Raw genomic sequence first — 20,985 nt, 5'->3', positions numbered from 1 at the left:
CTTGACCATCACCAGACCGGACATTAGTTACCCCATTCAGATTTTAAGTCAGTTTATGGCAGAACCAACTACTTCCCACCTTACAGCAGCACACAAGGTACTTAGATACCTAAAGGGAGCCCCAGGCCAAGGAGTTTTTCTGTCAGCTTCATCACCTCTTCAATTGAGAGGTTACTGTGATTCAGATTGGGCCTCATGTCCAGACACTAGGCGCTCAATAACTGGTTACTGCTTGTTCTTGGGAAATTCATTGATTTCTTGGAAATCAAAGAAACAAGCGATTGTCTCTCGTTCATCTGCAGAAGCAGAGTACAGAGCAATGGCTTCTGCTACTGCTAAGTTTACATGGCTGCGCCAACTACTTGTTGATCATCCTCAAGCTGCTGTTTTACTGTGCGATAACCAAGCTGCATTGCATATAGCAACTAATCCAGTGTTCCACGAGAGGACTAAGCACATAGAGGTGGATTGTCACCTAATTAGGGATAAGATTCAAGAAGGCAGTATACAGACAGATCATGTTTCCACCACTTCTCAACTAGCTGACATATTCACTAAGGCACTGCCCTCTTACATGCTGAAATCACATCTTTCCAAGATGGGAATAACCAACATATATTCTCCATCTTGTGGGAGGATATTAAAGCATGATGATCAAAGCTCGAGTGCATTGCCATCAGGATGAGCTCAGAATATTTTACTAAAAGATTCCTCTGCATGTGTCTTGGTCACTTGTAAATAGTCTTTGTTTATAGTGTCCTTTTTTTAGTCTTTTTAGCAAGCTTGATTATTCTTGTAGTGGACAGTACAGGCGTGGGCTAGGAGGCTGTACATTATTCTCTGTCATCTGTTGACTTGTGTGCTCCTTTACTTAAGTCGCACATGGGTGGGAAGTGAATGAGGAGCACATTTGCAAGCCTATATAAGGAGGCTTGGGTTTCTTAGTTTAAGTGCACCAGTTAAAAGCTTATCTAGTAACTTTTGACTTTAGTTAAATTCCTCTATTAACCTTTTGTAAAAGGGGAAGAGGTGTAGAGTTAAAGATTTACTAGTGGGGTAGCTTTGTGGGTGTGGTGAGGAGAAAAATTGTGTGATTGTAACAATTTTTCACATAGTAAATTTTCTTCTCTGGGTCTGGTGGTTTTTCTCCTGTTTTGGAGTTTCCACGTAAATTTCTTGTGTTGTTATTATTTCTCTATTTTTCTTGTTATTCCTGCAAAGGGTAGATCCTAGGGGGGTGAATTTGGGAGGTCCAAATACCCAACAATTGGTATCAAAGCCACTAGGTTCTTTTTGTGGGGTGAAGCTTTGGTGTGGTAGTGTGGATACGTACAGTCTAAGGAGGTTCTGTCTAGGAGATTGGAAATTTTAAGTGTGTCCATTGTGACCCTCCAATCTTTCCTGGGAACTGACTTAGTGAGGTACTATTCATTTCTACAGTAAATTCATCAAAGCAATGTCAGGAAGTAGGCCTTCAAATCTTGTCAAATTTGAGGTGGAGAAATTTGATGGGAGAATCAATTTTGGCTTGTGGCAAGTACAAGTCAAGGATGTCTTGATTCAATCAGGATTACATAAGGCATTGAAGGGCAGACCAACACATGAAGTCAGTACTGGTACTAGTGTGACTGGTGAAATGAGCAGATTTAAAATGAGCGATGAAGATTGGGAGGATCTGGATTTGAGAACAGCAAGTGCGATACGTCTGTGCCTGGCCAAAAATGTTCTTGCAAATGTGCATGGAATATCTACGGCAAAGGAACTCTGGGAAAAACTTGAAGAGTTGTATCAGACGAAGGGCGTCTCAAATCGTGTGTACCTAAAGGAGCAGTTTCATACACTGCGGATGAGTGAAGGTACAACTATTTCAGATCATTTAAGCATTCTCAATGGCATTGTCGCTTAGCTAGAAGCTATTGGAGTTAAAATAGATGATGAGGATCAAGCCTTGAGACTCATCTGGTCTCTTCCACCTTCCTATGAGCATATGAAACCTATTTTGATACATGGGAAGGAGAAAATAATTTTTTCAGAGGTTACCAGTAAAATCTTTTCTGAAGAGAGAAGACTAAGTAGTGGAAGTAATGTTCCACTTGAGAACTTAGTGATGGTAGCAGCTGGAAATGGGAAGATGAAGAATTCCATGAAGAAGAAAGTAGTCTGCTGAGGGTGTGGACAATCTGGGCACGTCAAGAAAAATTGTCCAAGAGCTGGAGCAGGTTCGGCAAGTGGCTCCAAGTCAGTAAATGGAGATACTGGAAATGATGCTAATATTGTGTCTCTCTCCATGGAAGATTTTGCTCTTTAAAAAGAGACATGTACATCCTCATGGCATGTCGCTAATTCCCAAAGTTGCCATGATAGAGGATGTGTTAATGTTAGCGGGTCCACAAGTTTGCACACAGGCATTGGTTTGGCATTGATGCAGGGTGTGTGGTGGAAATTCATGTCGATGGCTGATGAACTTCCAGGAGAGCCAAACGTGGAAGTTACACCATAATTTTCAGCAATGTTATTTTCGACATGGGCCGAAGTGAAATGCTTGGAATTAATTTATTCTGAGTGGGTATGCTTTTATGGTGAAGCATGATAGCGGAAGCTATGAAGATCTTCATTGAGGTGGAGCTTGGCTGTGGGACCAGTCAAAGTCGCAAGGTGGAGATTGTTGACTTGTGTGCTCCTTTACTTAATTAAGTCCCACATGGGTGGGAAGTGAATGAGGAGCACATCTGCAAGCCTATATAAGGAGGCTTGGGTTTCTTAGTTTAAGTGCACTAGTTGAAAGCTTATCTAGTAACTTTAGACTTTAGTTAAATTCCTCTATTAACCTTTTGTAAAAGGGGAAGAGGCGTAGAGTTAAAGATTTACTAGTGGGGTAGCTTTGTGGGTGTGGTGAGGAGAAAAATTGTGTGATTGTAACAATTTTTCACATAGTGAATTTTCTTCTCTGGGTCTGGTGGTTTTTCTCCTGTTTTGGAGTTTCCACGTAAATTTCTTGTGTTGTTATTATTTCTCTATTTTTCTTGTTATTCCTGCAAAGGGTAGATCCTAGGGGTGGTGAATTTGGGAGGTCCAAATTCCCAACATCATCTGCTTTTAGCAGAGTCATAGCACTATATATATGTAGGAAAGCAACACTTGTGGTAAGGGAATTTAAATGAGAACAAAAGTTTGTCTCAAATCTCTTACCTTTATTCTGAAAACTTACAATGCTTGCTGGAGCTGTTCCTTCAATTGTCCACGTCCTCAGAAATGGAAACATGGAAGCAAGAGAGAATGCAGCAGCTACCCTTTTTAGCTTGGCTCTTGTAGACGAGAACAAAATAATTATAGGTGTATCAGGTGCAATCCCAGCTTTGGTGGAATTGCTCCAAAATGGGAGCGCTAGATGAAAAAAGGATGCCGCGACAGCATTGTTCAATATGTGTATTTATCAGGGGAATAAGGGCAGGGCAGTGAGGGCAGGGATAATCAAAGCGTTATTGAAGATGCTAACAGATTCAAGCAGTTGCATGGTTGATGAAGCCCTAACAATAATGTCAGTTCTTACTAGCCACCAAGAGGCAAAGGTTGCTATTATAAAGGCCAGCACCATTCCTGTTTTGATAGATCTTTTGAGAACAGGAGTACCTCGCAACAAAGAAAACGCGGCTGCAATTATACTTGCCTTGTGAAAGAGAGACACTAATGATCTTGCCTCCATAAGCAGGCTTGGTGCTGTCATCCCATTGACGGAGCTTGCCAGGAGTGGCACGGAGAGGGCCAAACGGAAAGCTACTTCATTGTTGGAGCATCTTCGAAAGTTACAGCGGCCCTAAAAGGTGTAGTTCTACCTAAGAAATTTTTATTTGTTTCTTTTGATTAGGTGCCAAAACCGAGAATAGGGGCTTGAGATATTAATGACCGTCTCGTTGCTTCTGTATTTGTTACGTGTATGATCAGTGTGTAAAAACTTCATTTGATATGATGTTTTTCATAGAATACTTCACCTGGAAATTGCAGTTTTATGTTTTACTCGTGGTACTGCATTTAAAGCGATATAAAACTCCATTTCTTAATTGTTACAGTTCCAGACTATAATTCTGCAAAAGCGATCTGAACCGAATGAAATGGCTGGCTGATTCATACCGAGCGAGGTTGATCTGCTCGATCTGCTCGTTTCTTTGCCTGAAATATATTTATAAAAAAAATAATAATAATAATTTTTGGACAATCATTCCTTATGTGTTGTTCAGCTTGAGATAGGTCACCTATTTTTTAGGAATACTCTCCCTTTTATGACGAATTTTGGGTAGTCCTTTCTTTTAGAAATTGAGAAATGCTTTGCCTACAAAGAGATAATCGATCTTCTAAAAGAAAATTTAGAAGCTGGCATAGTTTGATATAATAAGTTAAATTATAAAATTATTTTTACTATAAAATAAATCTAATATACCTTGTTATTTATCTACCTTCATATTTCAAAATAAAAAATTTTAAAAACTTGATGGCTTGAGCTCTAGACACCATTGAGTGGCCACATTTGACCACCCCCATGGTGGTCGAGACCAAACTGCTATGGGATGGCCATATGGGTCATTTTGTGGTGGCACTTGAATTTATTATTTAAAAATTTAATAGTTAATCTAATGATTTACGAAAACTTTGATCTTAGGATATCACTCTTCTCAAGGTTCAAAATTCAACACATCATGGGTGCAAACAATCCTTTGAGGCTACAGGAGTAATGAAAAGCTAACGATTAATTAACTAGTTTCGTGAATGGAACTTCTAAGGGTGCGGTGCATAGAACTTAAGTTTACTATACAGGAGTAAGTCTAAAAGGCCCTATCTTGTAGGGATTCCCTGACATAAAAATTTAAAAAAATAAAAATAAAAAGGATTTATGAATAAATCAAATCCACAATGCAATGAAGTGAAATGAAAATATAGTATAATTTTTTATAAAAAAAATCTAAAGAAGAGCTAACATGGTAAATGATATATAGGATAAACAAATAAATTGATAGTATATAATATTTCACAAATTTTTAAGTGGTGAATCGATAGAAGATCGAACAATGAAATTATATGGCAGTCAAGAACATAGGAAATGATATATGTGCATTAAAAAAATGCAACCCCTTATACATTAAAATATAAAATATTTTTAAAAAATTAAAAGGATTAGACCCGGCCAATTGCATTCATATTAACATATTCAATCAATTCCAATTATCTCTGGCATTTATCATACGATAATGCGATCATATTTGATTTTGAGGGTTGTACGTACGAGGGACCAACGGTAGTACTCAGCAATCAACAGTGAAGTTTCAGTACTCTTCGTGCGTCCAACATCATCTTTGAAAAGTTGCAAAAGCTTCCAAGTTGCTCGGCGGACTATCATTTTGGACTCTTCATGTCTAGCGACTAATTTTCGAAAAAGCATTAATAAAAAATCACACGTGTTTTTTTCCAACAGCAGCACTGTTCAGTCAATTACACGATCGAGAAGCATGCATGCAGAAGTACCGGGAGATAAAAAAAGAAAATAACAAGGATTAACCGTACGTACTATCTTAGGTCCGGATTCATTACGTAAAATTAAAAAATTTATCTTATCTTATCTTAATTTATCATTATAATTTTTTTAAATTTTCATATAAAATATAATAAATAATTTAATTTTTTCAAATTTCAATATAAAATTAATATTAAAAAATTATATTATAATAATATTTATTCATTATTACTTAAAACATCTCATTTCATCAGTATAACTAAACGAGGCTTACTTTACTTCATTATAAACTACTTTCCGTCTGAAACAAAGTCCCACCGTAGTGAAATGTTATATCGATCTGTTCCTAATTATAATACGTGCACCAAGTCAATTTTAGCGTGCATGGTTTGAATATGAACTTGAATTTCTTAAACTCGGCCATGATCATAGCCAAGAATTTTGTTGAACAAGCTAGGAAACAAATATGAATATGTATCGATCATCTTCCCCACACATCACGGTAATTGTTCTCTATTAAAGAGCGGATACGATTGTTGAAATGTTTGAGATCTCTTTGAATTAATTTGTATTAATCGTATTGAAAGATATATCTAAAATGAAAAAGAGATCGATAGAGATATAAAATAAATTTTAAATAAATTAAATATCTTATCTCTCACTGTGAATTCACATGGAATTTGGATAAGGATTTGTGGACATTTGCTTTTTCGGTTCTATTCTGAACGTAGATCACGGTCCGCAGTCAAAGCAGGAATAAAGAGACAAAGTTTCATTTGTTTATTATGATTGTTTATTATTATTATTATCATTGTTGTCGTTAGATAGAAAGCTTACGTACGTACGTTTTTGTTTGTCAAACAGCCGATGTTCTAAATTTGCCTTCTTTGTTGACCAATGACCACATGCGCCCACCAACTACCTATAAAGCATTGCCAATCTCTCACATGCACCCACCAAAGATTGTTGTAATTGAGCCTCATCAACCAATTAGAAGTACAGAGATCGAACCCGATATTATTTGGTTGCCGAGAAAAAAACTGAAAAAACTATACTCCATGGGAAACAGTTTGGGAGCAAAGAAGACCACAAAGGTCATGAAAATTAACGGGGAGACATTGAAGTTGAAGACTCCCGTGCAAGCTGGGGAGGTGGTGAAGGACTACCCAGGACATGTTCTGTTGGATTCCGAGGCTGTTAAGCATTTCGGAACTCGAGCAAAACGTTTGGAACCAAACCAGCTGCTGGAGCCAAGGAGGCTCTACTTCCTAGTAGAGTTGCCACAGGCTCCAAACGAGACCAAAGCTACAAGAAGAGTCCGGTCGGGGATAAACACGAGTGCCAAGGACAGGCTCGAGAGCCTAATGCTATCTCGCAGGTCCGTTTCTGACCTTTCGATCATGAAATCGACAAGCATTATGCTCGAGGAGTCCAAGGAAGGATCGCAGGAGAATAATGGTGGTTTGAGGGTGAGACTGAGGATTCCCAAGGCAGAAGTGGAGAAGTTGATGAAGGAAAGCAAAGACGAGGTGGAGGCAGCCGAGAAGATTATGGATCTTTGCAGCAGGGTGAGCGCCGGCACGGCCTGCAGTAAGGAACACAAAGAGGAGAACATGGCGGCCCCCCTGGACCAACAACAAGTGCATTGGGAAGATGGGCATGGAAGGGTTAAAAATGGCATCAAGGGACGTGAGGTACGATTTCATTAATGATACAATAATCCGATTTTCATTCCATGTTCAACTGATTTACTTGACATTTTGGCTTGCTTGTATATGACCAACTTTGAGCCGTACTTGGAATCATAAAATTCCAATTAAGTACCAATACGTTAAGGCCAGCTTCACAGCTTCATGCATGCATATAGCTTGTTCTCAGTATCTTTCTGTGTAGAAAAGTTTAAAAAATTTTTTGTTTTTTCCTTCTTTGCGTGCTCGAGTCGAGCCGCCTATCAAGGGTGGTCTGTTTGACATTTTCTACAAAGTAAAACTAGATGGAATGAGCTTCCCAAGTTGTAAGTATACCTCTCGGGCCTGTATAATTCAATCCGGTCCGAAAAATATTAAAGATGACGGCTTGACTTGACCAATTTTCTTTTGTTATTCTATTGAAAACATGAAAACACATGTTAATGCACGTTTATTAAGCCGGCCGTTGACTCTTATGTGTATCATAAGGTGAGTTTTTTATTAATATTATTGAAAGAGGTACCCTGTAATTTTATAAATAGTCCTCGATCAATTTATGAGAGAAGAATACTGTATTTACATTATTCGATTTCTTGACTGTTACAAAACCTAAAACACAATATTGAGAGAGAGACACTAATATTGAGCAGAGTATAAACATCGAAAAAAGTGAATAAAGGAGGCTTACTTGCATTTTACTTGAGTTGTAAGAATTTTGATTTGACCAAAATGATTTATATAATTTAGGGTTTGTAAACTCCAAATATTTTGGTTAGGAAAAAATAGGCCCAAATAAAAGAAAGTAGGCACAAATATTAAAAGTGAAGTTCGCGAAGCTAACCCATGTTAAAATTACATCTAACATTATTCTTCTTCAAATTTTTTTTTTTTTGGATACAAACTCTTCTTCAATTTGAAATGATGCTTTTCCTTTTATATTATATATATATATATGATCGTGACCTTATATTATATCTGTTTATATGATCTAAGTAGGCAAGAATGTCATAACTGATTCTTTGTTTTGGATGCTCAAACTTGCAGAAGCGGGTGAGTTTCATGCCAATTGAAGGAGAAATTCAAATACCTGTGGCTTCTTAGCGCGCAGTTTATCACAACAAGTACATGAACGGCCAGCTCCAGACTCAAGTTTCTAATATTTCTCCAATTAGAGGAGATACCGAATACCTGACCACAAAATACTTTGTGTATGGCGTGGTAGTTACGTACATGGAACAACCTATTTCTTCTTCTTCTTCTTTTTCTTTTGAAAACTGTTTAAAACATGTTGATGGATGGATTCTGAAATAAAAGAGCTTGCAGTGATCTATGCCTTTGTTGGAACGACTTCAGAATGATTATTAACTTTCATTTATGCGTGTGTATGTGTGTGTGTATAACCAAATAGATCTATTAAGAATCAACTTGTGTACAGAAGGAAGGGCGTGAGTTCCAAGAATCACCCATGAACAATTAGAACTGTAAAGCGAAACCGGGAAAAAAGAACGGAAAAGAATAGATGAAATTAAGGAGAAACGAGATCACAAGAAATTATAGCCCGATCTCATGGTTTATTGACTTTGAGGCTGCCTTCATTACCAAGAAAATGATTGCTTCTTTCGCTTTCATCTGCGTGGTCTAAGGTGCAGTCAACAAGGTGGATTGAGAAGTTTGTGCAACATTAATAGAATTGTCTCAGAAAGATCGTCTGAGAAATTTTTTAGAGATAAAAATTGGTTTTCGCCTCTAAAAAATATTTTTAGGGATAAAATTGGGCAGAACCAGTCAAAACCATTCAATTTTTTAAAACAAAAAAATGTCGTCTCATAATCAAGTTTGAATGAAAATATTTCTGTTCCAACTTACACTTTTGTTCGAATAATATAAAATGTTAATTCAAATCAATAACCATATTTGATCATGTTTGTTCGAACTAACACATTTTTCAAGTGGCTTTTGTTCAAAGAAAAATATTAACCGTTCGAACAGACAATCTATTTTCGAAAATCTTATGTTCAAACGGAGTTTTGAAAAATAACGTTATTAGAATAAATATTTAATTGTTCAAACGAATGTACGGAATGTCTTTTCCGATACATTCGAATGGGTTGTTTTTGTTTGAATGGGTTTATTTTTGTTCGAATGTATGCAGAAATGGTAATTCACCATTCGAACGGGTTATTTAAAGTTCGAACTATATTGGTCAAGCATAATGAAATTTAATTAAAAAGAACATACTAATATTACACAAATTGTAATTATATATACATCAATTGTTCAAATTTTTACAAACATTATAAATAAAGGCAATTATAAAAAATTAAATAAATTATGATTGTGGTGGTAGTGGTGGTATAGAGTTTTGGAACATCATTGACTGGAATTGTTCAAACATTTTTTGGTTATTTAATTGTAGTCTCTCTTATAATCTTGCGTCTAAATCTGATGCTTGATCTAATCAGGTCAGCAACTTTTTTTATTTCGACCTCAATCGTTCTATCTCAAGTGCAACTTTCTTTAATTCCTTAGTCTTGTCGTCATTCGATCTGGTTTTAGAAGAAGATGACGATGTTCAGGATGGTTTCACGCAACGTCCTAAGCCCTTCAAATATCCAGAATATGATCCAAGAACTTGAGAAAATATTTGAGCATCGTTGATAGATGATTCATCAGATGGACCCTCAGCAGTTTCCTTAAGAGATATCATCTTGTCCTACAAAAAAAAAAAAAAATTAGTATAGGTAACAAAAATATCTTTAGACAATGAAATTAAATAAACTTTAACTTACAAAATTTATCTTTGCCTCATGATTGCTCCAAACACCATCATGATTTTTATGTGCTTTAATATACAATTGGGTCAGATCATAGTCAGCAGGATTTTCTTCTTGCTGCCAACTAAAAATCTATATCAGAATTTAAATCAGAAAAATTTATATATTAATATTTAATGGGGACTAGAATAACTTACCATTTTTTTACAAGCGATGAAAAGATTGAGAATCTGCATGATGATGTATCGTTAAATTTGATCTATTTGTTTTGTTCACCGTACTTTGTTGCTTAAAAAAAGTATTATAATTTTATGTTTAATGCGTCTATCATATATTATTAAAAAAATATAGTAACAAAATTACCTGATAAGCAGGATCTTCAAACAGATCATAAATTTTCTTCCATTCGTTTGGTGGCATTACTTGGAATGGATTTTGACGTGCCTTTGTCGTAGTACTGAACGTCTAATATATAATTTTATGTTTAATGCGTCTATCATATATTATTAAAAAAATATAGTAACGAAATTACCTGATAAGCAGGATCTTCAAAGAGATCACAAATTTTCTTCCATTCGTTTGGTGGCATTACTTGGAATGGACTTTGACGCGCCTCTGTCGTAGTACTGAACTTCTGATAGTGTGCATGGTATTGACCTTTGTACCTCCGGAATACATTCGACATTAGTTCCTCAATCATTAGTTGATCCTCTCGCCAACCAAAATTTAGTTCAAACTCGTCCTTCAAAAAATTATAAACAATTAGTATAATTTCAAAAGTTATTTAAATTAACATGTTATATAAAGTAACTTATTACTAGGCAATGATTTTTTATGTAGTCTTTCACATCTTAGGAAACTTTAACCTAGTAGGATGTAGCTATCAATGTATACGTTCAAGTAAGGGTACCAACGTGAGAAGCAAGCCAAGCTGCCGAATCCCTGGAGCCGCCGATGTGATCATCAGATATATCAACTTTAATTTTACCCACTTTCCATACTTTCACTATGCAAACACCCATCGTAATGCCTCTAACTCAGCGCTGGTTTACAACAGCTATATATATAATAATTAAAACATATATTTTAATTAAATTATTTTATTTGAAATATATACAGTGATAAAATACATTGTTCTAGTTCTGGTGATGTTGGCCTACCATTGTTGGCAGGTGAACCACATGGGGAGTTAGTAAGGGATGTGGATGTCTCATGTGTTCTTTTACGTTTAGGAGGCATATTTGTTTGAAATTATAATCAATTATTATTCGAACAAGATATATTTCATATTTTTATAAGAATTATACCTACACAAATGTCTGTTTGAAAATCATTCAGTATCAGTTTTGTTGGACCAGTCGCTCTCATCCTCAGTAGACACTTCAGCTGATTCATGTTCTTTCGACATTTCACCTTCAATTACTTCGGATTGAACATTTTCTCTGCGAAATGGGATCATGTCATATTGGCTTATATCAACAAATAAATTGATGTCTGATTCATTTTCTTAATATGCTTCTTCATGGTCTGGACTATCTATTTCTTCATATGGTTTGTCTGCCTCTGGAATATAATCATATACATTTCTTGGTACAAACTTATTGACTACCTGCTATGGATTTTCGTACTCCGGATCATTTAAATAAAAAACTTGATTTGCTTGTCAAGCGAGAACGAAAGAATCATCATCATATCATTTGCGAGATGTATTGACACTTACAAAATATCCATCCTTTTGCACTCCCACCCTAGGATTTGAGATATCCCGCCAATTACATTTAAATAACCAGACCATATATCCCTCCACATACTTTAACACTATGATATCTTCAACAATTCCGTAAAAATCGATATTATATTTTGTATTTAATGATTTGTAATGTTGATACAATGTCCTTTAGACACTTTTATGTTTATAATTTTGTAATTGTTTAGCCTTTCAATTTTGTAATAGCTTAATTATTATTATTAATTTATTAGGTATTAGACTAGTAACTTTTATTCATGTAACTTTTTTTTTTAGTAGACTAGATTGACTGTAATTATTAGTCATAAAATCAATTTTTATTCATGTAATTTTTTTTTTTTAATTTGGTTTTTTATTTTTTTATTTTAATTTTTAATTTTTTTTACTTATAATTTTATGGGTTGAAAATGGCCTAGAAGTTTTTTTGGGCCTAAAAGAAAAGGTTGTGAACCATTTTAGGCCAATTTCAACTAATTTTGAGCCAAAAATGACTCAGAAACCGCTTCTAGGCCCAAGGCCCAGTAGGGGTGCAGGAGGGCAAACAGATTGCCCCTCCAATCCGCACCCCGATATGTGAGATGGTGTACCATGCCCCCACACACCGCGGGGGGACGGGGAGGGAATTCCCCATCCCTCCCATGCGGAGGCAGGAGAAGGGGAGGGGTCTACCCCTCATCGTATGGTGCGGGTAGCACTCCTAGTTAAAATTTACACCCCTAGCTAATAGGCTGATGTGGAATATAAGTGAAAATAAAAAATTCTTGGTGCACTTCTATAAGGCTCTCTTGGGGTTTTCTAATGATCATAGCTATTCTTAGAAGGCTACTTGGAAGTGTAAGATACCTCCTAAGATTACTTTATTTGTTTGAACTGCATCTCTTGGGCAGATTCTCATATCGAATAATATGAGAAAACATAATTTCATTATTTTAGATTAATGTTTTATGTGCAAGAATGATAAGGAAATAGTAGATCATATTTTGTTATATTGTGAAATAGCCCACTGTTTATAGAATGAGATCGGGTTATGCCCGAAAGAGTTAGAGATATTATCTACCACTGGACAGGTATAGGGGAAAATGCTCACATTGCCGTTATGTAAAAAATGATCCCTCATTGCATTATGTGGTGCTTATGGCCGGAGAGAAACAAGAGGTACTTGAAGACATTGATTTCTTTGAATGAGCTGAAGCAATTTTTTTATGATACTCTACTATACTGGGCTTCGGCCAATTATTTATTATACAGACAACCTTCATGATTTATTTGTAGTATCTCACTACTACTTAGATGTAATTAGGCATGTTCAGTGTATACTACCAGGGTACTTGGACGATGTCTCTTGTATCAATAAAACTTTACTTTTGCTTAAAAAAAATAAATAAATAAAAAACACAAGAATAAGGGATACTTGATGGAATGCCATAATTGCAAATTTTTGAGAATTCATGAAATCCAAAGAAAAAATTGAAAATTCAAGAAACTTTTTGACAAATGAGTGAAACCCAAGAATTCATCTCATGTTAACTCTGCATGCTGTCCATATCTTTGTATTATCAGTACCTCTTCCCTTGCCTCTCTCTTAAACAACAATGACAGAGGTTACCAGCAGGCAGCAGTTGAATTTGATCGTCGCATTGACAAGAAAAGGGGGACACTCATGCTCGTTTTGTACGCCTTCCAACTAGAAGGGCCAACTCAGTATCAATTTTGAGGGAGATGTCGAGTGCTTTCACAGAATGTGTCAGTGCACCACTGCAAACAAGAAGAAGCAGAATAATTTAAATCATAATGGGAGCATGGGTATTATTAGTTGCTCTGAAATTAAACGATAGCTACTGTATAGACCAAAATACTTTTAGTTAAATGGCAAGCAAAAAATACAAATACCAAATGATTTATTAAGTGATGCTTTGTGTAGGCCAGTCCGGTTCTAAACCCATTATTTTCCCACTTTAGATCATTCAATGCCATTACATTTCTGTTCTTTACCTATTTATTTTATCTGTCTACAGACCACCCCAAAGCACCAGTTTTTTCAGGGCTAAGATTCAGTTCCTCATCTTGAACCAGTTTTAAAAAGAAAACATTATGGACGCGATTTTTACCTAACCTACAGAATTATACATTTTGCTGCAAAATAAAAACATTTTGCTGCATTATTTTTAAGTTCCCTTCCTGTTCTGTGTGAAATTTACAACAAATATCTCGATAAGCAATATGAAAGTACTTTCTTAATAGGCTTTAATGTAATTCTCATACAATCGGCAAGAAAATACCAGGTATGCTAACCTCCTTTTGGTATGGGATCTAAGTAACATTTTCCACTAGCTACTCATGCGGCAACATGACAACTTATGGAATCAATAAATCTCAATTTGGCATTGCATACCCCCAACTGAGTAATAACTTCTACACGCTTCAGCCGAAAAAGAAAAACTTCTATATGCAATATAATCCACTAAGCTTATCTCTAGGGGACAAGCTGATCAGCATCAATTATACCAAGATAACTCTATGGTCTGTTTTTATTCATCGAAGTTAATATTTGACATTAAAGATTGATTGTAACATTACCTAGAAATATAGGTCACTCCAGTTTGTCCAATTTTGTGAATCGTTTCAAGAGTAACATTGCCGGATGCCTGTCATCATGAACAAACCACTAATGACCTACTAAAAGGCCGAAATAATCAAAGCATCTATGTGTTTTCCTTTTCAGATTACAAGATAGAAATATATGGGAACAAAGATTGCACTCAGCATCCAGGAGGGATGCGTATGAATATGAGGATGTGACTAGTGGCTAAAATAGAGTAGGTGATGGACTTCAACAAAGATAGAAGTTGAACAGAAAACTAGAATATCAAGAAAAATCCAAACAGATGGACTCTGTCTTGAACAGGGATGACAAGACAGGGAAGCAGTAATTCAGCAATGACAGTCAGTCTTGCTATAGACCTTCCTGACAGGTTTCATATTAACCACGAGGATCCATCAAAGTGAGGTACTGGCACGAGTAGACTGTCACAAAAGGAAGTGCACAAGTCCTTCACTTAATAGTACGGTTAACTGAAAAAAAAAAAGCGATTAAAGAAACCATCGCTCTTTCATTGTGCTAGATAGAAATTATTAATGCCCATGGATGTAGCATGAAAAATTCGAAAATAATAGAATGCATTTTTTCCTGTTTAAAAGGTAGACATCAATAATAGCTCTTGTTAGGTCTAGATACACCAAATATTATGAGAAGGAGTGAATATTAGAATATTAGATACCTCAGTCTCAAATCTCCCATTAATCAAATCCACAGCTTCTTTGAGCATAGATGTGTCTACATCTCCATTTGGAAGTGGTACTACCATGTTATCCAGCATTATCCGAGTCAAGGAAGTATTTGTTTGAGATGCATAATTTAATACTTCGTGTACTTCCTCAAGTGTCCTGGTTTCAACCTGAGGGAGACAAAAAACCAAGAACAACAGTTCATATTGTTAACATTATAGTTTCTGCCAAAATAAATTCTGCACATGCATGTGAAACAGAGACATGCCCCAGATACATCTAAAGGAAGGGAAAGGAAAAAAGAGAGAAAGAGGAGAGAGCATCCCGGAAAACTTCACGAAAAATAATATGGGAGGGTATATTAACTAAAAGGTTGATTTCAAGCAAAACATGGAGAAAGATCAGTCAGAGAAACAAATTGCATAAAGATACATAACAATGTCAACCTATGCTAAAAAATATTGAAAAGACATAGATTTTAAAAAGTGTGAGTGTGAGAATACTACCTCAACCTCCATTTGAAGGTTCTTTTGTTCTAAATACAAGTCAACAGATTTAATGGCATTCTTGATGCCTCCAGCTATTGATATATGATTATCTTTTATCAAGACCATATCGAATAAACCCATTCTATGGTTCCGCCCTCCTCCAATAAGTACCTATAAACAGGGAATTTTACAAGATCAACCAAAATAATTTTACACAAATTAAAGGAGAATTGTAACCATTATGTAAAAATAGGAAGTGATCAATACCGCCCACTTATCCACCAAACGTAAACCTGGAGCAGTTTTCCTTGTCTCTAATATACATGCAGGGTATGCAGCATCTGCCATTTTCTGCAGAAAAGGAGAACATCATCACAAATCTGCCCTACACTCAGCCCATATCTGTCAGAGATTATACTATTAAGCATATAGCTCAGTGTAGTGGGCGTGAAATCATTACAGTTTATTGACAATCTAATGTGGATTTTGTAAACCAAACTTGTGACAAACATTATAGATGAAGCAGAGATGAAACAGCAAGAAGGATATAGAGAGAACCAAGTTAATTTTTCTCTAAATAAAAATGGTATCCCTCCCCAACTGAAATCCCTATACCTTCATAAAAGTTGAACAATCCCCCCCCCCCCCCCCCCCCCCCCAAAACAAAAAAAAAAAATGCACGCCGGCTTTTACTTTTTATGGGAAAGGTACTACCTGCCAGAAAAGGCAGGCAGTTTCCCTACATTCCCAAGCCTTCATGATTCAAATAAAAATTCAGACATTCTGATATGGAATTTATTTTTAGCGTGAAAAAAATGCGGTTAAAGTTTCGTAGCAACATCTTTCTTGGTTTCATTAAAAAAAAAAAAAAAATTACAAGTAGAAAAATGCCTTTGTTAAGGTTGCTATTCCACTCATCCTCTGCATAAAGTTTAGTGCTACCCTTTCAGCTACAACGATGTTGTGTGCCCGTCCTGCGCATGAAGTGGTAGGGATTAGAAACATCCCTTGATGAAATTCTAAAATGCTACTGATAATTATTTTTTCTTGGCTTACCAAAAACTTTTCCAAACTGAAGTCCTTTATGAATGTAATCTCCATCTTTCTGGGACCACTCTACCTGAAATAATATATATATCAAGAATGACCAAGCATGCAAACCACTCAAATAAACCACTGTACACAGTGCAGTATCGATACCTTCAGAGAAGGATCAACCTCATGAAATACCAGATCTGCAAGTGCAATGCCAGCAATAATACCATCTTCCTTTGCCAAGAAATTAGCTTCCACTTCCATGTCAACTGGAATGGTGGCCATACTTGTCACATCCCCTACAATTAATGTCAAAAAATTCGCAGATGTTATCACACCTAATGACTAATGCTGCTTGCAGGAGCCTTTCTATGTTTAAAAAAAAATGAGTACAAGAGAACTCTTCCCTGACTCAGCAATACAAAATAAGGCCAAATATATAGAAATTGGTTGGTGAGAATAATTAAAAGCAAGAAAGAAAACGAAATTGAAAAGAAGATGAGATAACCTTGACCCCCGGCATCTTCAGCAAGGGCTAACTTGATGATTTCCTTCAAATCATAGGTAGGGTGCAAAGGAGGCTTTAAAGCCATGGATTCAAAAGACAGTCTAGGATTTCTGGCAGTTGCAGCCACCCTAACAATTCGTCTGCATGGAAGAAACCTTGAGGCCAGAAACAAATCAACATATTTATTATAATATATCCATGAGCAAACCTTGAGGATGTGAATAAGCAAGGCACAGCTAATGGAGAAATTGACTGGATCCCAGGCATTAATGACTTGTTTTTGAAGCTCCTAAGAACCAAGCAGTGAGTTGATCAGCTCTTTATTTTACTCATCTGTTACCTATACCATGAACCAAGTATGGGTGCAAGTCATTCACCACTTATATTCTTTGCATGGGTTAGGATAGAATATCAGGTGGAGATTAGATGACTGCGTATCTCTTAGACAACAAAGTCAAAAGCAAATATGTCAAACCAACTGCTTATGTAAGAAGCTTTGTTTGCATTTAGCACAAATAAGGTTTATCTATGCTTAATTTAGGGAAGAAAGGGGGAGAAGTAGCAGTGACAAAAACTAGGAATTTGAGTGCTAAGACTTAAAGAGAATAACATACATATGAATAATTGATTATCACATAATTTAGGTGCATAGTAATAGCTGTTGGAAAAGAAAGAGCCTGGATTATAGATTGCATAAACCAAGATTTATAGGAGCTGAGATTCTGGCATTTGCCTCCTATTTTTCTTAGGCTTTTGCATTCAGACGTTCCTATATTCATTTGTTTGAGCCTTAACTATCTACATATGTCAGATTCAGTGTTTGGTCATTGCAATGCATTAACATAATAGAACTTACATATCAAAGAAAGGATTTATAAGAGTTCTAAAGAACCGAAAGCTCTATTGTACTAGTGGCAGTTTTGTTGCTGTTTTAGTAGAATGACTCAAAGCAATAAGTAATAAATTACCAAAATCCATGTAGACAGTCATATTCATAACCATATGGATGCCGAAACAGCATTTGTAGAATTGCTAGAATTATGTAGAATCTATTGGAGACAACAAGTGAAACTAAGAGTGGGAATCAGCTCTGTGTAAACAAAACGTTTTTGTTAGCAATAAGTGATATTAGCATTCCCTACATTATTATATATAGACTAGAATGGGTCAATTAAGAGACTTGAACGAAAAATCAGGAACAAAAATATCAGATGCATCAGTTTAATGCTCCAACATGAACTCAAGAATCTGGATATAATGCTGATCAAAAGAAGTGTAAGTAATCTTTTCGCCTCGGAAGAGCTTAAAGCAAAGAGTGGTGGAAATATAACAAGTATTGGGAGTCTTCATTAGCATTTTCTAAAATTGAAACTAGGCCAGACACTAATTTCATCACATTCAAGTTTATATCTTGCCCGCTAAAACAGTTAAAACTTCACAGTCTAAGGAACCCACAGCATTTCATAGACTACAAACACACTGATTTGGTCTCATCTCATCTCATTTCCTTCCCAAACATCACTCAAACACAAACATTTTCAAACAAATTATTACAATTTTTTAAACTAATCATTACAACTTTCCCAAACTTTTAAACAAAAAAAAAATTATACTTTTTCAAATCCCAAAATAAAAATAATATTAAAAATATATATTCTAACGGTATTTTAACTTTATAATATTTTTTCTTCAACTTTTTCTCTCTGGTTTCTCAAAACCTCATAAAACATTAATTCAAACTATCTCACTACTATTTACAAACCATCTTACCATTATTCAAAAAATTTTCACCTCATCTTATTCTCCAAACATCCCCTTGGGGAACATGTGTATATAAATAGTGTGTTCCTCGAGTAGCGTTGATAATTATTTCTTATCAAATTTCTCCGTGCATTCAATTAAAAATCCAAAATACAACATTGTAAGATATGCCGGCATAGATATTATACATAAAAGCTTTTTAAAAAAAAATAACAAAAGGCGCCTATTTTGTCGGAAGAAAGACAAACTCTGCTAGCTTCTCAACATCTAACCAAATCTCAGATAGCAGTCAACTTATCATCACCAAAAACCAACCATAGCGCACAAAAGAAAAAAAGAAGAGCGAGAAAAATGGAGAAAATTGAGCGAATGATCGTCTTCAAAGGCACGATAGATATTGATAAACTTTTACAAACATACATAAAGGATGGATGCTTCACCTGATTGGAGATTGCGCCAATAACAACCCGAGGCAGAGAGACGCAGAAAATTACTTTGCCACAGGGAACGTTACTCGGCTTCTTCCGAGAGAGAGCGAGGGGCCTCACCACGGTCTTTTCTGTTTCGCCTCCATTTTATTTTTCAATGAAAAGTGCTATTTAAAGAATATCCGCTTACATAAAAAAAGAATTTTTCCATTCTTTATCATTTTAGTTGAGTCTGTTCTTGGGTAAGCAAGCATAGACCATATACATAATAAAAATTTAGTTTTTAAAATTTTAAATTTTTTAAAATTTACCTTTTAAATTAAATTATATCATAAAAACTTTATACTATATATATGGACTTATTACGAAAAAAGTGACACTTTTTCTATTATTAGATATTATTTTTTATTTCTAAAAAAATTAAAATTTAATGAATCATGTAACCTCATCATAGTGAAATAGTAATAGAACGAAGGTGTTATTTGTAAAATTTTACTTTAATATTATTTGTATATAAAGCTACTGGGCAACATAAATTTCGCGTAAATATCACTTAGGGTGTTTTATATATATATATATAATTTAATCATCCAATTTGATTAGAAAATAAGTTAAAATATTATTTTATAATTTAACATGGATGTAATAGATTTCTCAGCACATGCCTTATAATTCTTTTAAGAGAAACGCTTCAGACCGGTCGGGCTATTAATCACACAAAAACAGCCCGCCAATCATCTTATGCCACGTAAGAAAAATAACTAAAACGTAAGTAGACCGTGAAGTAGGGAATCAGAACATAGCAGAACGTAGCAGCTTGAAACAAACTTCAATTTTCCGTCTGCCCTTACCACGATCGCGAGTACTAGCTGTTCTCCCTTCTGCCATTTGTCCCAAATTTCAAAACACCCAATAATTTCAAATTTCATTGTGTGTGTTCATCGTCCGTTGCCCATTCTCCCCTGAATCAACACAAGTCAACATTTTTTGAAGTTAGATTTTACACAAAGCAACTCAAATCACAGACCCAAACACTTTTATTCCTTCAATTCCTCCATAGCTTTACCAGCTACTTCCAATTCTTCAACCACCTTTTACAGTCGCTGCCCAAACAAAAATGGAAGCCAAAGATGAAAGAACAAAAAACTAGCATCCAAGCATAGAAAATTCCAAATTTCTCACCTTTGTCAGATGAAAGCATGACCTTAATGTCTTATCACTTACAGTCAATGCGAAAGCTTGGATTTTTAGAGCTCAAGAAAATTAATTTGTTGGTCAATAGTCCAAACAAGAAAAAATCCATGCGCAGGAAGCTCGCGGTCCCGACGCCGACATAAATAAAAAAACATTGCTATGAATATAAAGTTAAAATCATTTAAGTAAATAACATCACCGAAAATCGGAGAATCGCGAGGGCTGAGAAATCGGAGAAATGGCGAGCAACGGCAAAAATCGGTCCGGTCGTGCGAACGTGAGTGATCGATTCGTGGAGAAAAGTTGATGCCAAAATCGCGAGCCACGGGTTGGGAGAAATCGGAGATGAATATTGGAGAAATCGGAGTAGACGTTGGGGCTTGAACGTGAGGGCAGAGTCTGATTTCTGAACGCAGAGAATCAGTTTGGAGAAATCACATGAGGGCAGCTTCTGATTTCTGAACGCAGAGAACGTGAGGGAGGCAGGGGGCTTCCACATTTGGGAGAAGCTTAGGGCTTCAACGTGAGGGAGGGCAGGGGGCAGCTTCCACGTGATGCTGGTCCACGAATTAAT

At 35.8% G+C, this 20,985-nt stretch overlaps 2 protein-coding genes across 5 annotated transcripts; one reads left to right on the top strand and one right to left on the bottom strand.

The window, feature by feature from the left end:
- The first annotated feature begins 6,448 nt into the window (after nucleotides 1-6,448).
- On the top strand, nucleotides 6,449-8,517 carry LOC122313994 (uncharacterized protein At1g66480-like). Its single transcript, XM_043129355.1, has 2 exons — nucleotides 6,449-7,197; nucleotides 8,236-8,517. The coding sequence occupies exons 1-2, from the start codon at nucleotides 6,451-6,453 to the stop codon at nucleotides 8,290-8,292; spliced, it is 804 nt and encodes a 267-aa protein (XP_042985289.1). The 5' UTR covers nucleotides 6,449-6,450; the 3' UTR covers nucleotides 8,293-8,517.
- A 4,596-nt stretch (nucleotides 8,518-13,113) lies between these two features.
- LOC122314466 (nicotinate-nucleotide pyrophosphorylase [carboxylating], chloroplastic-like) lies at nucleotides 13,114-19,387 on the bottom strand. 4 transcript variants are annotated; one of them, XM_043130084.1, is made up of 11 exons: nucleotides 19,230-19,387; nucleotides 17,237-17,368; nucleotides 17,029-17,168; nucleotides 16,686-16,819; nucleotides 16,542-16,605; nucleotides 16,377-16,459; nucleotides 15,753-15,836; nucleotides 15,504-15,656; nucleotides 14,991-15,167; nucleotides 14,290-14,357; nucleotides 13,114-13,467 (listed from the first exon to the last, which is right to left on the bottom strand). In XM_043130084.1, the coding sequence occupies exons 2-11, from the start codon at nucleotides 17,293-17,295 to the stop codon at nucleotides 13,371-13,373; spliced, it is 1,059 nt and encodes a 352-aa protein (XP_042986018.1). In that variant the 5' UTR covers nucleotides 17,296-17,368; nucleotides 19,230-19,387; the 3' UTR covers nucleotides 13,114-13,370. The 4 variants fall into 4 exon arrangements, with proteins under 4 accessions (XP_042986018.1, XP_042986020.1, XP_042986019.1 ...); XM_043130086.1 differs by lacking the exon at nucleotides 14,290-14,357; XM_043130085.1 differs by lacking the exon at nucleotides 17,237-17,368 and having other exon boundaries at nucleotides 17,029-17,183; nucleotides 19,230-19,382.
- Nucleotides 19,388-20,985: the final 1,598 nt, after the last annotated feature.

This window comes from Carya illinoinensis, chromosome 6, assembly GCF_018687715.1.
Source record: "Carya illinoinensis cultivar Pawnee chromosome 6, C.illinoinensisPawnee_v1, whole genome shotgun sequence".
Lineage (NCBI taxonomy): Eukaryota > Viridiplantae > Streptophyta > Magnoliopsida > Fagales > Juglandaceae > Carya > Carya illinoinensis.
This window is presented reverse-complemented; position numbering and strand designations above follow the sequence as displayed.

Bases quoted from the DNA above. Each gene is read 5' to 3' on its own strand.
- LOC122313994 (XM_043129355.1), top strand. From the start codon at position 6,451: ATGCACCCACCAAAGATTGTTGTAATTGAGCCTCATCAACCAATTAGA. The intron at 7,198-8,235 runs GTACGATTTCAT...TCAAACTTGCAG, and splicing joins ATGGCATCAAGGGACGTGAG to AAGCGGGTGAGTTTCATGCC.
- LOC122314466 (XM_043130084.1), bottom strand. From the start codon at position 17,295: ATGCCTGGGATCCAGTCAATTTCTCCATTAGCTGTGCCTTGCTTATTC. The intron at 16,606-16,685 runs GTATCGATACTG...ATATTATTTCAG, and splicing joins AGGTTGATCCTTCTCTGAAG to GTAGAGTGGTCCCAGAAAGA. The intron at 16,460-16,541 runs GTAAGCCAAGAA...CTTCATGCGCAG, and splicing joins TCAGTTTGGAAAAGTTTTTG to GACGGGCACACAACATCGTT.